We start from the raw sequence: 14,832 nt of genomic DNA on the forward strand, positions 1-14,832 counted from the left end.
GCAAATTTAAATTTACATGATTTATATTAGGAAGTTACGCGGTTTGGTAGGATTCCTAAATTTACTCTGCCCACCGACAGTACAGTTAATTCTGTGTCTAACGAATTTGCAACGCTCGTATCTCCTGTGTATAAGGTTTTTCGTCTGTTTGGTTGCCCCCACGTTCGCGAACATGTGTTAAAGTGAAGAAATGTTTTGATTTATTGGGAAATAGAGATTATTTGGTACCTAATAAGTTCGGACTGGGTGCTGTACATGTTTTATTAAGAGATACTGCAGTTGACAGCGTAAATTCACATATTTGGGTTTCGAATCCTACTGACAAGCAATTTTTGCTATGGAAGAATAAAGTTTTAGGGCATGCTGTTCTGAATAGGGAAGAACATTTTTGTAGTAATGTTACAGAAGATACTGGTCTTCAACGGAGTCAATCTGATAAATTTGTACCAGGGTGGATGTGAACCCTGAACTCTCTGAACATGACAGACAACGATTTTATGATTTAGTTACGGAGTGTAGAGATGTGTTTAGTTGGTCCCCGGACGATTTTTCAAAGGCACGGGACTATGTTCACGAATTTCAGCTAAAACATGAAGACCCAGTATATATCCGCCAGTTTCCCATCCCGTTCCATCTTCGGGATGCTGTTCACGAGCAAGTTGAACAGTTACTTAAACAAAACGTCATTCGTCCTTGTCATAGTAGTTACAATAATCCTATCATATTAGTTAAAAATGGATCTTGGAGGTTCGTGGCAGATATGAGATTTACGAATGCTAAGATAAGGCCTATTAATTTTCCTGTACCACCAATTCAGGACATATTAGTGCGTTCTAGTGGTAAAAACCTTATTTGTACGACAGATCTTTCGCAGGGATTCTTCCAAGTGCCTTTGTCTGAAAAAAGCCAAATAGTAACTGCTTTTGTAGTTCCTATGGGAGGAGTTACTTCTCCAGCGGCGTTAAATGATTTAATGAAACTAACACTAGAAGGATTAGACGAAAATAAAGTATTCTATTATCTCGATGATATTTTGTGGTCAGACGATACGATAGATGGTATTATTAATACAACACATGAACTATTATTTGAACGATTAAGACGTAGAGGTTTGAAAATATCTCCTGAAAAAACCAAATTAGGCCATTTTTCATTGGAAATATTGGGTCACCGCGTTTCTAAGCGTGGTATTTCTATTTCTGAACGTATTACTGAATCGATTCAAAATTATAGACGTCCAAGAACACAATAACAATTGAAAAGTTTTTTAGGGTTGTGTTCATTTGTTAGAAATCATGTTGCCAACTTTTCGTCTATAGCGGAGCCGTTACAGCCTCTCTTGAAAAAAATGTTCCGTACAAATGGACGAGTGAACAACAACAAGCTTTTGAGAAGCTCAAAGAAGTGATCTTGTCTGCGCCTACTCTTATGAAATTTCATCCAGAAAGAGACATGTACGTCGTCACGGACGCTTCGACACGCGGTTTAGCTGGGGCAGTCCTGCAACCTGAAAGTGATGAAAAAGAGGCTCCTTTGGTTCCAATAGCTTACTGTTCTCGTGCTGTAGGGCCACACGAGAAATCATATCACCCATTTCATTTGGAACTTGCAGCGTTGATTTTTACGATAAGACGCTTTAGATATTTTTTATTAGGATGTCACTTTTATTTGCGTACAGATTGTCGATCGCTCGTCCTTTTACGTCAAGCTAAGAATGTGGCTAAATTTTCTCGAATTCTTGCGGAGTTGGAGACCTATAATTACACTATTTCTCATATTTCGGGTGCTTCCAATAGTCTTGTAGACAGTATTAGTCGCCATGTAGATTGCACAAGAGACGAGGCGGATGAACAGAAAAATTTAGAAGATCCCGGGTCTTTGCTATTGAAGAAGATGATAAGTTAAAGGAAGAACAGCGCAAGGATTCCTGTTACAAATATATCATTGAAGGGAAAATACCGCAAAATTACGATATTCAACGACAGGCACTGCGATATGAGATGAAGGATGGTTTGTTGTACCGAAAACATAGACGTCCAACTGGTACACAGTTGTTGGTAGCTATTCCTGCTTCCTTACGAGAGAAAGTGTTTCAGTCAGCTAATAGTTCTTCTTTGGGTAGTTCACATTCAGGATTTACAAAAACATATAATTCGTTGTTAAATTCAGTATATTTTCCATACATGAAAAAGTTCGTCATCGAGCGATGTAAAAGCTGCCAGGTGTGCCAACGTTTCAAGAAGGTACCGGGTTCGCCTCCAGGTGTTTTACAAACTATGCCTAGCGTGCCTCTTTTTTTTCGTATTGGTATTGATGTAGCTGGGAGATATTCTGATGCCAATGTTCTGCGGCACAAATATTTAGCAATCGCAATATACTACAATGCTCGTTATGTAGTAACGGCTACGTTGGATGAACAGACAGCCGCTGCTTTGGCAGATTTTTTGTACAATCATGTAATTTTACGCTTTGGTCTGTTCAAAGAAGTGATTTTAGATAGATCTACAGCGTTTACTAGTTCTTCTCCTGAATATAGTAACCGCACTATAACAATCATAGCATCAGTTTCGCTACATTAACTTACATACCCACTCCGCAGAAGGTTTATATGTGTTGTAGTAAATCTGGAGACTTTTTTTTCTATAGTATTGTGAATGCAAATCATATACAGGTCATGCTCTTTATTTGGAGTAGGTTAGATTTGGTTTTCTTTACCTGTGCATGTATTTTTGAAAATGTAATGCTTCTCCTTTAAACTTGGATGAGTGAAACGAGTGGAATAACCTAACGATCTGCATTTACTATACTTTTTCTTGTTTTAGTTCACAAAGCATTTTGTTATGCTTTTAGTATTTTGATTTTACATTACTTTATCAAGAGTATAGTACGACCAATCAAATAGAAAATGGAGTGATTTTAGAACCGGTTATTTTATTTGTAGTCTTGCTGTATTAAAATTGTGACAAGAGTAAACCAACGGTTCTTCTTCCAAAGTTGGCATACATTGGACGGAAAGTTACAATGGTGGTTTAACAACTTTGGCATGCGAGTTTCACAATTTACACACGAAATTTTACACACCATTTGTAGTTTGTATTAAAGTTGTGATAAGCATAAATCAACGGTTCTTCTTCCGTAGTTGGAGTACCTCGCAATTGAAAAATTATAGCATACCAACTATGGAAGTTTACTCGAAGTAACTCGTAAACAATATCCCACTTTAACTCATTCACTCTGCTTAAAAGCTAAGTTTCGAAAGCTGTTGCAATGTTGTTATGAAATGCTTAGAATCACCATTCACAACCACGATTTTGCCGTCTTGCGTAAAAACTCTTTTAGCTCCATATTTGCTCGAAGCCTTCCTCAGGAGCTCTAGTCTTGCCTGGCACAGATTTTCTCTTATTGTGATGCCTGTGTTTTTTTAGTTTCCTCTTGTTCTTGAAAACCAACGACCGTGTCCTGTCTGGTGAATTTCCGAATATGGGTCGATGCTTGTCAGCTGCTCTAGGACCAATTCTGTGGCTTCTGGATATTTCCTCCTCGGCGACTTTTATTCCCAGACGTTCTTCAAACAAGGAAACAACAATTTTATCGGTGTTTTCTGCCTGGGTTTCAGGGATACCAAATACTCTGATATTATCCCGTCGTTGGTACTGTTCTAGTTCGTCAACCTTATCTCTAAGTTCTTCTATGGTGTCGCCTCTTTGCTTAATTTCTCTTCGCAGTTCCTTAACTTCTTCTGTATTGAAATTTATAGTTTCCTCTAAATGCTGCACTACGAGTTTTCTGACAGACTCATTTATCGATTCCACAATCGCTTTTATGATTTCTGGAGTTTGAATAGCATTTCTGACTTCTTCGCAAACTTGTCTGCAAAGCTCGTCTTTATTGATGGGAATGGTACCAGAATCTCCAGTGCGTTTTCTAGGCGCCATGTTTACAAATATTTTTTCGAAAGACGTAAAGCTGTATGTTCACACAATTAACTCACATTCACTCACTTATTGAATTTAGACATAATAATTTTACCATGAAGTGCTGCAGCCATTTAATGATTAGATACTGCGCAAAATATAGTAATATGTTTCATAATTGCACTAAACACAAACACATTTCGGAGAGCACAGTTACAAGGTTACCGACCGTCCGCCATTGATATATATCTTCTCCCTTCCGCCAAGTTGCGGGAATGAATTTGCATTTAAACGGCCGGAAGTGTCACTGTTCATCTTAGCGACCCCGAAAACGATCGATTCGAAACTAATAGCGGTCATTTTCAATAATTTTTACATATCTCCTCCCTCTTCCAAATTGTGGGGCTCAATTTTGATTTAAATGGCATCGGAAGTGTCATTGTTCATTTCAGCGACCCCGAAAACTGTCTATGCGACACTAATATGTCATTTTCCCCTCTCCCCTTCCCTCAAGTTGCACCTTCAAAGTGATATGATAAAAACCATCCCGAACCTCATTTATGTTGAAAATTTTATCGAGGTCGGTGTGATGATTCAAGAGTTACTAAGTTAGAAACATGGTCACTTTTATTTTGAATGTAATACATAATCTGACGCACTAGAAAACATGTATTTGTACATACAGGATTTTGTACATAAAGTTTATATAAGTGTCTATATTAAAATATTAAATAATAGTAATTATATGTTTTAGTGTATGAGTATTAGTGAAATTTGTCTACTGCTCTTTCTCTTAAGAAGTAATTTGGTTAAAATTAACAAAACTTCACCAGACCAAAGAGCATATTGAGAACTCAGTTTTATTCACAAGACCTATTTGTTGCAACAGAACACTTCATGTTCGTAGGCTTGTATGTAACTAATTAATGTATGTAACTGTAACTTCTGTAATTAATGCACATCCAGGAATAAAGGATATAACAGAAACAAGTCAGCGCGTCATTCACATATGAGCATGAATCTCCTTGTCATTCCTCATATCTGTACATGTCCCTTTACAGATACAAGTGAAGAATGCCTTCATAAAAATCGGCAAGCGGTATCATAAAGGGGAAACTTTAGACTATTTTTTTCAATATCTCGCAGCGTTTACAAGATTTGAGGCCACTTGTGGTTGGAATTTCAAATTCATATATGGCCAGTGTTTTCTTTCTTTTTGCATGCATTATGTAATAAGTAAATAAATTACACACACAATTAATTATGTCAGTTATATACGGAGTTCATTAAAAAAAACTCCCCAAGCAATGAAGATTCATCTTAGACTGGAGAAATGGTTATCCTTCGTTTTCTTATTATTTGGCCATGAAACAAACACCTGAGATATATACAACCCCTATGTACAACTATGTGATGTTGGAATATATAACACATAGAGTATGAAGCTTTACTTTTTCAAAAATTTCAGTACTTCCCCTAAAAAATTTAATAAAGAACTAATGGCCATGTTTTTTAAATATTCATTAGAACTGGACAATTTACACAAAATTTGGAATCGACCAATGAAAACATCACGTTTCTAGCACTTGTGGGTTCAATATCTCATTGTCGAAAGGACTGGAGACAAACATATAAACTTTTCTGTGGGGACAAACATATACGCGTAAATCTAGTGTTTTAATACAGATATTAATTGGAATAGCTTTATTTTCGAATGGTATTTTTTAATATTCGCAATATTGAAATTTTTTAACATATTTTTCACGCGTTTGAAAAAAAAGAATATCATTACTAGTATAATTAACCTAATACAAACATTTTTATTTTTTTTCAATGTTTCCAATTTTTCCGGAAAGAAATCGAAAACAAACTGTTTTATTACCAACAGGTTCAAAATTTCCGGAAATTTTACAACACTAGCTCAGACACACTTGTACTTGGCCCAGCATTAAACTATGATATTAGTTCCGACACAGTTGGCTGCCTGTTCTGTTTTACCAGTCTGCCCAGCATACGACGTCCGACATATGTAATGGGGGTGGGGAGCGCCCAACACCTCGACGTTTAGACGTCGTTTCCCCTTGGTTTCACCACTTGTTGAAGACACTCACCACAACACTCCTCGAACACCTGACAAGTCCTGCAGTTTCCGAAATTCTCGTGCCGAGTGTTCCTGAATGAGTACTTTCTTCAAAACAATATTAAAAATTATAGAAAGATTTTCTACATTCGAGTCGAGTCGAGATTTTTACGAGCTGTCTCGACTCGAAAATTCGAGTCCAGAAATACGTTTGTCTCGACTCGTCTTGAATTTTACAAAGTGTATCTCGAATCGAGTCGAGACGAGATTCAAGACATGTCTCGACTCGTGCGCATCCCTAGGCATAGCTGTTTGTCCTCGAAGCAGGCCCCCCCTAAACTTTTCGTAGCCCCTGCAAACCTCAAGATAAAATCCTATTACTGACATAAAAAACACAGTTTAGATATTTGTAAGAGAATTTTTAATGACTTGCCCCCCTTAACATATTCCTGGCACCCCCAAACCTCTATAGCTGTTTTCGGGTCTGCCTCGAAGAATTCTTACTTAGCCGATAGCGATGTGCACGAGTCGAGACTTTTCTCGAATCTCGACTCGAATTCGAGTCGAGACACACTTTGTAAAATTCGAGACGTGTCGAGACAAACGTATTTCTGGACTCGAATGTCTCGAAAATCTCTATAATTTTTTTATATTATTTTGAGAAAATACTCATTCAGAAATACTCGGCACGAGAATTTCGGAAACTGCAGGACTTGTCAGGTGGCAAAACCAAGGGGAAACGACGTCTGTCGCCCCCCCCCCCACCTCATTACACATGTCGGACGGTGTAGGCTGAGCAGACTGGTAAAACAGAACAGGCAGCGAACTGCGTCGGAACTAACATAAGAGTTTAATGCTGGCAAGTACAAGTGTGTCTGAACTAGTGTTGTAAAAGTTCCGGAAATTTTGAACCTGTTGGTAAAAAACAGTTTGTTTTCCATTTCTTTCCGTAAAAATTGGAAACATTGAGAAAAATAAAAATGTTTGTATTAGTTTAATTTTACTAGTAATGATATCCTTTTTCTAAACGCGTGAAAAATATAAGTTCAAAAATTTCAATATTGCGAATATTAAAAAAATAGCACACGAAAATAAAACTATCCCAATTATTATCTGTATTAAAACACTAGATTTACGCGTATATGTTTGTCCCCACAGAAAAGTTTATATGTTTGTCTCCAGTCCTTTCGACAATGAGATATTGAACCCAAGTGCTAGAAACGTGATGTTTTCATTGGTCGATTCCAAATTTTGTGTAAATTGTCCAGTTCTAATAAATATTTTTAAAAAACATGGCCATTAATTAGTTCTTTCTTACATTTTTAGGGGTACACTGGAAGTACTGAAATTTTTGAAAAAGTAAAGGTTCATACCCTACTAGTTATATATTTCAATATCACATAGTTGAATATAGGGGTTGTATATCTCTCAGGTGTTTGTTTCATGGCCAAATAATAAGAAAACGAAGGATAACCATTTCTCCAGTCTAAGATGAATCTTCATTGTTTGGAGAGTTCTTTTTTTTAATGAACTCCGTATATAACTGACATAATTAATTGTGTGTGTAATTTATTTACTTATTACATAATGCATGCAAAAAGAAAGAAAACACTGGCCATATATGAATTAGAAATTCCAACCACAAGTGGCCTCAAATCTTGTAAACGCTGCGAGATATTAAAAAATAGTCGAAAAAAATTCCCCTTTATGACACCCCTTGCCGATTTTTATGAAGGCGTTCTTCACTTGTATCTGTAAAGGGACATGTACAGATATGAGGAATGACAAGGAGATTCATGCTCATATGTGAATGATGCTCTTTGTAGAGAGCGCAGGGTCACCTAGTTGAAAATTAATAGTTTGCACTTATTTCTGTTATGTCCTTTATTCGTGGATGTGCATTAATTACAGAAGTTACATACAATTACATGCATTAATTACAGTGACATCCAATCCTACCAACGTGAAGTGCTCTGTTCCAACAAATAGGTCTTTTGAATAAAAAAACTGACTTCTCAATATGCTCTTTAGTCTGGTGAAGTTTTGTTAATTTTAACCAAATAACTTCTTAAAAGAGCAGTAGGCAAAATTCGCTAATACTCATGCACTAAAGCATATAATTACTATTATTTAATATTTTAATATAGACACTTATATAAACTTTATGTACAAAATTGTGTATGTAAACAAATACATGTTTTCTAGTGCAACAGATTATCTATTACAATCAAAACGAAAGTGACTATGTTTCTAACTTAATAACTCTTGAATCATCACACCGACCTCGATAAAATTTTTAACATAGATGAGGTTCGGGATGGTTTTTATCATGTCACTTTGAAGGTGCAATTTGAGGGAAGGGAGAGGGGAAAATGACATATTAGTGTGGAATCCACACTTTTCGGGGTCGCTGAAATGAACAATGACACTTCCGATGCCATTTAAGTCAAAATTCAGCCCCATAACTTGGAGGAAGGAGGAGATATATAAAAATTATTGAAAATGACCGCTATTAGTGTCGAATCGATAGTTTTCGGGGTCGCTAAGATGAACAGTGACACTTCCGGTCGTTTAAATCCAAATTCATTCCCGCAACTTGGGGAAGGGAGAATATATATATATATATATCGATTTTTCTGTCGGTACGCAACGGAAGAACATACTGGCACACCTTTTAACGGTAGCGGAATATTTCCTTTTCTGTCTTAAACATGGGTTGACAAGAAACTAAAAAATATCAAATAGTAAATGTATAGGTTTATTGAAAATCAGTTTTTTTTGTTTGTTTTCGTTTTCCTTTTTTCCTTCAGGAGAAAGAGCTGCGAATCTTTGTTCCTTCTTGAAGCCAGTTAATAATATTCAAGGATCTTTCCCTCGCTGATACGTACTCGTCCTTTTTCTCACGGTAATATAAACCACAAAGGCTCTGAACGGAGCAGATATTCTTTTTTTTTCTGAAAAGACTGATGCCTCACAACAAATTTGTCTGGCGCTAATTCAATGGCCATTACAGATGGAAAGTTGAGGGTTGAATTCCTGAGATAAATAAAGCAATAAGGCAAAAGTGGACGGTGAGCAAAAGTCAGACATTCTCTCTCTTTCACAAATAGGCATTCAGTAAATGGAAATGTGCATTCAAGATGCAGAAATATTATCTACACAAGCCGGCTACGAGGCTTTTGTTTTGGCCACGGATGCAGTCAAAACTACCCTTTTCTCCTATCAATTTTACAATTTAGGGTTTAGCTTCTTACGGGCTGTGTAGCCTACCGAAGGACCACACAGATGTTATCGAAACTATTGTGGTATTATTTCATTGTATGCTTTGGCAGAAACTTCTTTGGATATCGAAGCCCGCTCACTTTTGTTACTTGCGGACACGTTGAGAAAAGCAATTTAGTAAACCAAGCTTTGACTAAAATCTTAGTTTTTTCTTTTCTTTTTTTTCATTGAGAAGCAACTTCAACTCGTCGCAGTCTCGAGTTTGTGCTCAATTACAGGTGGAAAAAGTTGAAGCTCCGACCACAGCGCCTCAAGAGATCCTGTGAATTTGAACATTTTGCAAGCGGCTTCCGTTTCGGGGATACTAAAACGTCGTGGGATGAATTTTCAACAATGAAGTATCTTTTATTTAGTTGCTTGTGTGATTTGTTGCGTGGTGTAGCAGCAGACAATAAAGCTCTAAATATTTTCGAATTATGAAAATTTTAATCGAATCTTAAACGTGCGTATAAGTGTGTAGTGTGTAGAGGAACATCAAATACTTAACTCCAGAAATGACAAAAAATATAGTCGCTTTTCTAAAATTGTCAAGGACATTTCTTATCCTATGAACCATGTTTTAAAATATTATGCTGTCTTTTCGTAATTTACGTTACTGTCTCGAATAGGCTCTAAAACGTAGATATTTCAACAGGGACGAACGCAGGAGATGGACTTAGGTGGTCCGGACCCGCCGAAAACCTGATTTTTGTGCAAATTTAGTCTAATTCTAGGGGCTAGTTTACAAATTTTAATATAATTTATTCTCAAATTGAACTTGAAACCCCCGGAATATCTTTGACCCTTCCGAAATAAATGGGGGGTGCAATGTTTCAGTGGTAGTGTGTTCATCTCCGGTGCTTGGGGTCCCTGGTTCGATCCCAGCTAGCACTGTGTGGACTTTGTGGTGGACAAACACCCTGCTCGTGGGTTTTCTCAGGATTCTCCCGTTTCCTTGCACTTTCTTCATTCCACCATTTCATTCATTTCTCATTATCACTGTATCTTTTAGCCTAACCAGCATAATCGTGGGACGTAAAACTTAAAGATTTCATTTCATTTTTCCTTCCTAAAACATTCTTGCGTACGTGCTTATATTTCAATTATTTTTTATGAAAATGCTGTTCTACTCAAAAGTGTAGGGTTTGAAGTCTGAACATTGGAATCTAATTGTGCTATATATTGTGCTCATTCTATTTTTATTATTATTATTATTATTATTACTCTGAAAGGTATGCAACCAACTTTCCAACTTTTTAAGTATTGTGAACGTCACGTCCAACGTACTGGCACATTTATTATTAAATAAACCATATATTATATATAAGAGAGAGAGAGAGAGAGAGAGAGAGAAAGGCAGATAGATATAGATATATACATGATCGAAAATGGCGGTCGAATCCATACTTTTCGGGGGTCCCGAGATGAATAGAAGATGCCGTTTAAATCCACAAATTCAGTCCCATTAGTACTCCTAAGAGGGAACGGGAACAGGTAAAGGTAATTGAAAATTACCGACATTAGTGTCGAATTCATAGTTTTGGGGCCCGATAAGTTGATTGGTGACAGTTTTTGTGCCCTTTATGTTCAAAATGAAACGTATTCACCCCGTGCAAGCTATTTGGCTAGTCTGTAATAATAAAGGGAAGTTTCACATATTCAACCCTTTAATATATTTCTCGCTGCTCAAATTTACTCACTTGTGCGGTATATGTGTGTATGTATAAAAAAGATCATATATCTTTTTGAGTTATTCGAAAGCATACAAATATTAAAGAGGGGGGATTTTACCAGAAATCCGAAAACTAAAAAAGTAAACTTAAAACCTGTTGCTTTAAGTATTTTCTCTGTTAACAAAATACATTGTATAATGCTGCAAAGATGTTACAGCAAGTAAGATTACTAGCATCACACGAAGAAATAGTTTTTAAATTATATTTTCCGGTTTTTGCTAATATTTCCGAACAAATTATTTTTTATTAATGGCTTCAAAATTTTTGGAAATTTTAGCGATCTCGTTAAAATTTTCAACATAGATGAGGTTCGGGAGGGTTTTTATTATTTCACTTTCAAGGTGCAACTTGAGGGAAGGGGAGAGGGGGAAATGACAGATATTAGTGTCGAATCGATAGTTTTCGGGGTCGCTGAGATGAACAGTGCCACTTCCGGCCGTTTAAATCCAAATGCAATCCCATTAGTACTTTAAGGGGGAATGGTGACATGTAAAGATAATTGAAGATTACCGATATTAATGTCGAATTCATAGTTTTGGGGCTCAATAAGTTCATTGGTTACAGTTTTGGTGCCCTTTGTGTCCAAAATGAAACGTATTTTCCCTGTGCGAGGACTGGGTATTCTGCTAGTCTCTAATAATAACGAACGGAAGTTTCACATACTCAACCCTTTAATATATTTCTCGCTGCTCAAATTTAGTCACTTGTGCGGTATATGTGTGTATATATAAATAAGATCATCTCTATTTTTGAGTTATTCGAAAAATATACAAAGAATAAAGAGTGATTTTACCATAAATCAGAAAACTAAAAAGTAGAATTAAAACTTGTTGCTGTAAGTATTTTTCCGTTAGCGAAATACATTGTATATACAGTAGGACGTCGATAATCCGAACGCGATCCCTAGAAGCTTTTTACATTTTGTCTTAATATAACGCGAGCGATAAAAAAAAAAAAACAATAGAGTGTCCGTCGACGTTGTTTGAAGTCAGTGCTTTTACAAAAGTTCATTCATATGTAATTGTTTGTCATACATATTTTTATTTTTTATTTTCTGTTAGGCCTATAAGTTTTAAGTGTGACTTACAAGATCAGTGTAATTTAGTGTACGAGCAGGTTCTTTAGAAACATTAAATGTAAGTAGTCTTTCGTATGGTATTGTAATCGATCGAAGAACATACCATAGAGTATGTAAGCCTAGATGGCATTTTCTTGGTCATTTTCAAAATCCGAACTACTCCTGGTCCCAATTAGTTCGAATTTTCGACTTCCTACTGTATATGCTACAGACATGTTACAGCAAGTAAGATGACTAGCATCAGGCCAAGAAATAGTTTTTGATCCATATTTTCCTGTTTTTGCTAATATTTCCGGACAAATGATTTTTTCTAATGGATTCAAAATTTCCGGAAATTTTACATAGAACAAGGAAGACATCTCTATAAAATACATGTTTGATTTAACATATTAACTAAAATGATTCTGGCCCCGTTATTTTAACACTTCGCTGCCATCAAGGGGAACTTCACAAGATTGCTCAAGATAATTTTAATGCGTCTATACTAATTAAGCTAACTAGAATTATATTTTAGTTTCTTTTGTAGACATAACTCCATTCTATCACGGTTCTAACTTCAGGGGTGTAGCCAAGGAGGGCCCACCAAATGGTTTCCTGCCCCCCCCCCAAATGACCAGCTTTTAAAACATCATAGTAAAATTATCTCGCTTCATTCATCTGAAAGTAACGAAGTTTATTGACAATTAATAATTTATGGTAAAATAGTATGGAGAAATATTGTTTTTCAATACCGATCGAAAAATAGTATAGTATCTCTTCCTTATACCGATTGAAAAATATGACACTTTTTTGTGACAGCAGATTACACAATTTATTGCGATTTATATTTGACAGTTTGAAGACAAACGTTTTAACAAGGTACTACATATACAGCCATAAAACAAAGGTACTAAACTGATTTGTAAGTACAGTATATTTTTACATGCTTTAACAAGTGTTTTAAAAGACATAGAGGATGGAAAATTTGGTAAGAAACAATGCTTTTGTTCAATTTGGATTTCATTCGGTCTCTGTTTTATTTCTCCTCAATGTAATAAAATAACTATGTTTTTTAGTCACGAATAATAATAAATATTTTTGTCAGGAAACTAGTCGAGTCAAAATACGGTTTGACCTGGGCAAAATTGCAACCTTTCGTTTTACACCTGTATTTTGTTTAGGTACCTCACCTGATGAAAATATCCAAAATCCGACAAAATCTGACCACGTGAACACCCTCAAAAACGGTTTTCAAAATGGCGGATCATAGTTTTGGGAAAAATCGTAGATCTTTACGTTGGTGGCTCTAGTAGCCCTCTTAATTTACACAGAGACATGAATGATACCTCGTTGGGACGCTAACAGACCAAAACTTGCTACGAAGTGACTTTTGTACCCATCATGCCCCACCCGTAGAAGAAGAAGAAGAAGAAAGTCGATTTTTGTTTTTTAATTAATATTTCTTGGACCTTGGCAACACTGTACGTCCTCATACGCCGGCAGAAAAATTCCTACGCGTAGACCAGACATTGGTAACAATAATGTAAAAAATGAAGGACGTAGGTTCAACAGTAAGGGAGATAAAAATTCAGAACCGCTGACCAAGGAGGGTCACTGTATATTTTTTACTGTGGTCTAACTTCTGTTTCTTAGATCTAGTATCCTCTCTAATTGTCACAGAGACATGAACCATACCGCGTTGAAAAGCTTATGGGACCCCCTTGCCAGTGACGTATCGTTTGTGCCCTCTGTGCCCAACCTGTAGAAAAAGAAGAAGAAATCTTTAAAAACTGGGAAAATCTACACTTTTACCTTTCTTGGGCTCTGGCAACCCTGATAATCGTTCTACGCATGAAAAAATCTTTTTTCTTTCTTTAAATCAAAGGTCGCTTTAATATAAGTACTATACATAAAACAAAAATATTCTTATGCAAAGGAATGGGAATAACGAAATACTTTAGGAGCCAAATTACACATCTACATCGTCATTGTCTACGCTAACACTGTCCTCACCATATTCATTTAAACAGTTAAAACATTCAGTTTCTTGGCATATGCCACAAACAATAGCAAATAGAAGGTCATACCATAATACAGTGTACAAGACAATTCGTTTTATAGAAACATAACACCTATATATAAAGCAAAAATATTCTAAGGCAAAAGAATGGGAAGACGAAATACTTTGGGAGGCAAATTACACATCTACATCGTCATTGTCTACGCTAACACTGTCTTCACCATATTCATTTAAACAGTTAAAACATTCAGTTTCTTTGCACACACCACAAGCAATAGCACATGGAAGGGCATGCTTTCTGCAAGTACAATACGTTCTTGCACACCCGGTAGCACAGTTGCAATGAACAATGGTGAGCAAATTCCAAACCCATCAAACACGGTGGTTGATGTGCCATATTTCCGAACCGTATACTCAGCAAATGATGCAGCGATATTGTCGTACGAACTCCCTTTATACCATGGTAGTCTATGTAACAGAGATCCTCCGTCTAAGACATACAGAATATTGTCTGGCTCCGTTTCCTCAAACTGTGCGGTCTGCTGCTAGCTGAACTCTAGTATCGCATAGGCCAGTGGGCCTTTGTCTGCCTTACACATCATGCTGGGTGACTCAAATAAAGCTGATGGGTAGGCCCATAATTCATGCGCTAAGGTCTCCTCTAAAGATGTGCTGCCTGCATTAGCGACAACTAACAGTCTTTAAAAGAAAAGATTCGAATCGACGGAGATATCGCTGCTGATTTTAACACTACTCGGGGATGCTAG

At 36.5% G+C, this 14,832-nt stretch overlaps 1 protein-coding gene across 1 annotated transcript; it reads left to right on the plus strand.

Annotated features, from left to right (window-relative positions):
- Positions 1 to 2,000: 2,000 nt before the first annotated feature.
- Positions 2,001 to 2,579, plus strand: LOC145665277 (protein NYNRIN-like). Its single transcript, XM_081732572.1, has one exon. The coding sequence runs from the start codon at positions 2,001 to 2,003 to the stop codon at positions 2,577 to 2,579; it is 579 nt and encodes a 192-aa protein (XP_081588698.1).
- The last annotated feature ends 12,253 nt before the right edge of the window (positions 2,580 to 14,832 follow it).

The sequence above is a fragment of the Thermobia domestica genome, chromosome 11, assembly GCF_964235325.1.
Source record: "Thermobia domestica chromosome 11, izTheDome1.hap1.1, whole genome shotgun sequence".
NCBI classification, from domain to species: Eukaryota; Metazoa; Arthropoda; class Insecta; order Zygentoma; family Lepismatidae; genus Thermobia; species Thermobia domestica.

Coding starts and splice junctions, on each gene's coding strand:
- LOC145665277 (XM_081732572.1), top strand. CDS start 2,001: ATGAAGGATGGTTTGTTGTACCGAAAACATAGACGTCCAACTGGTACA.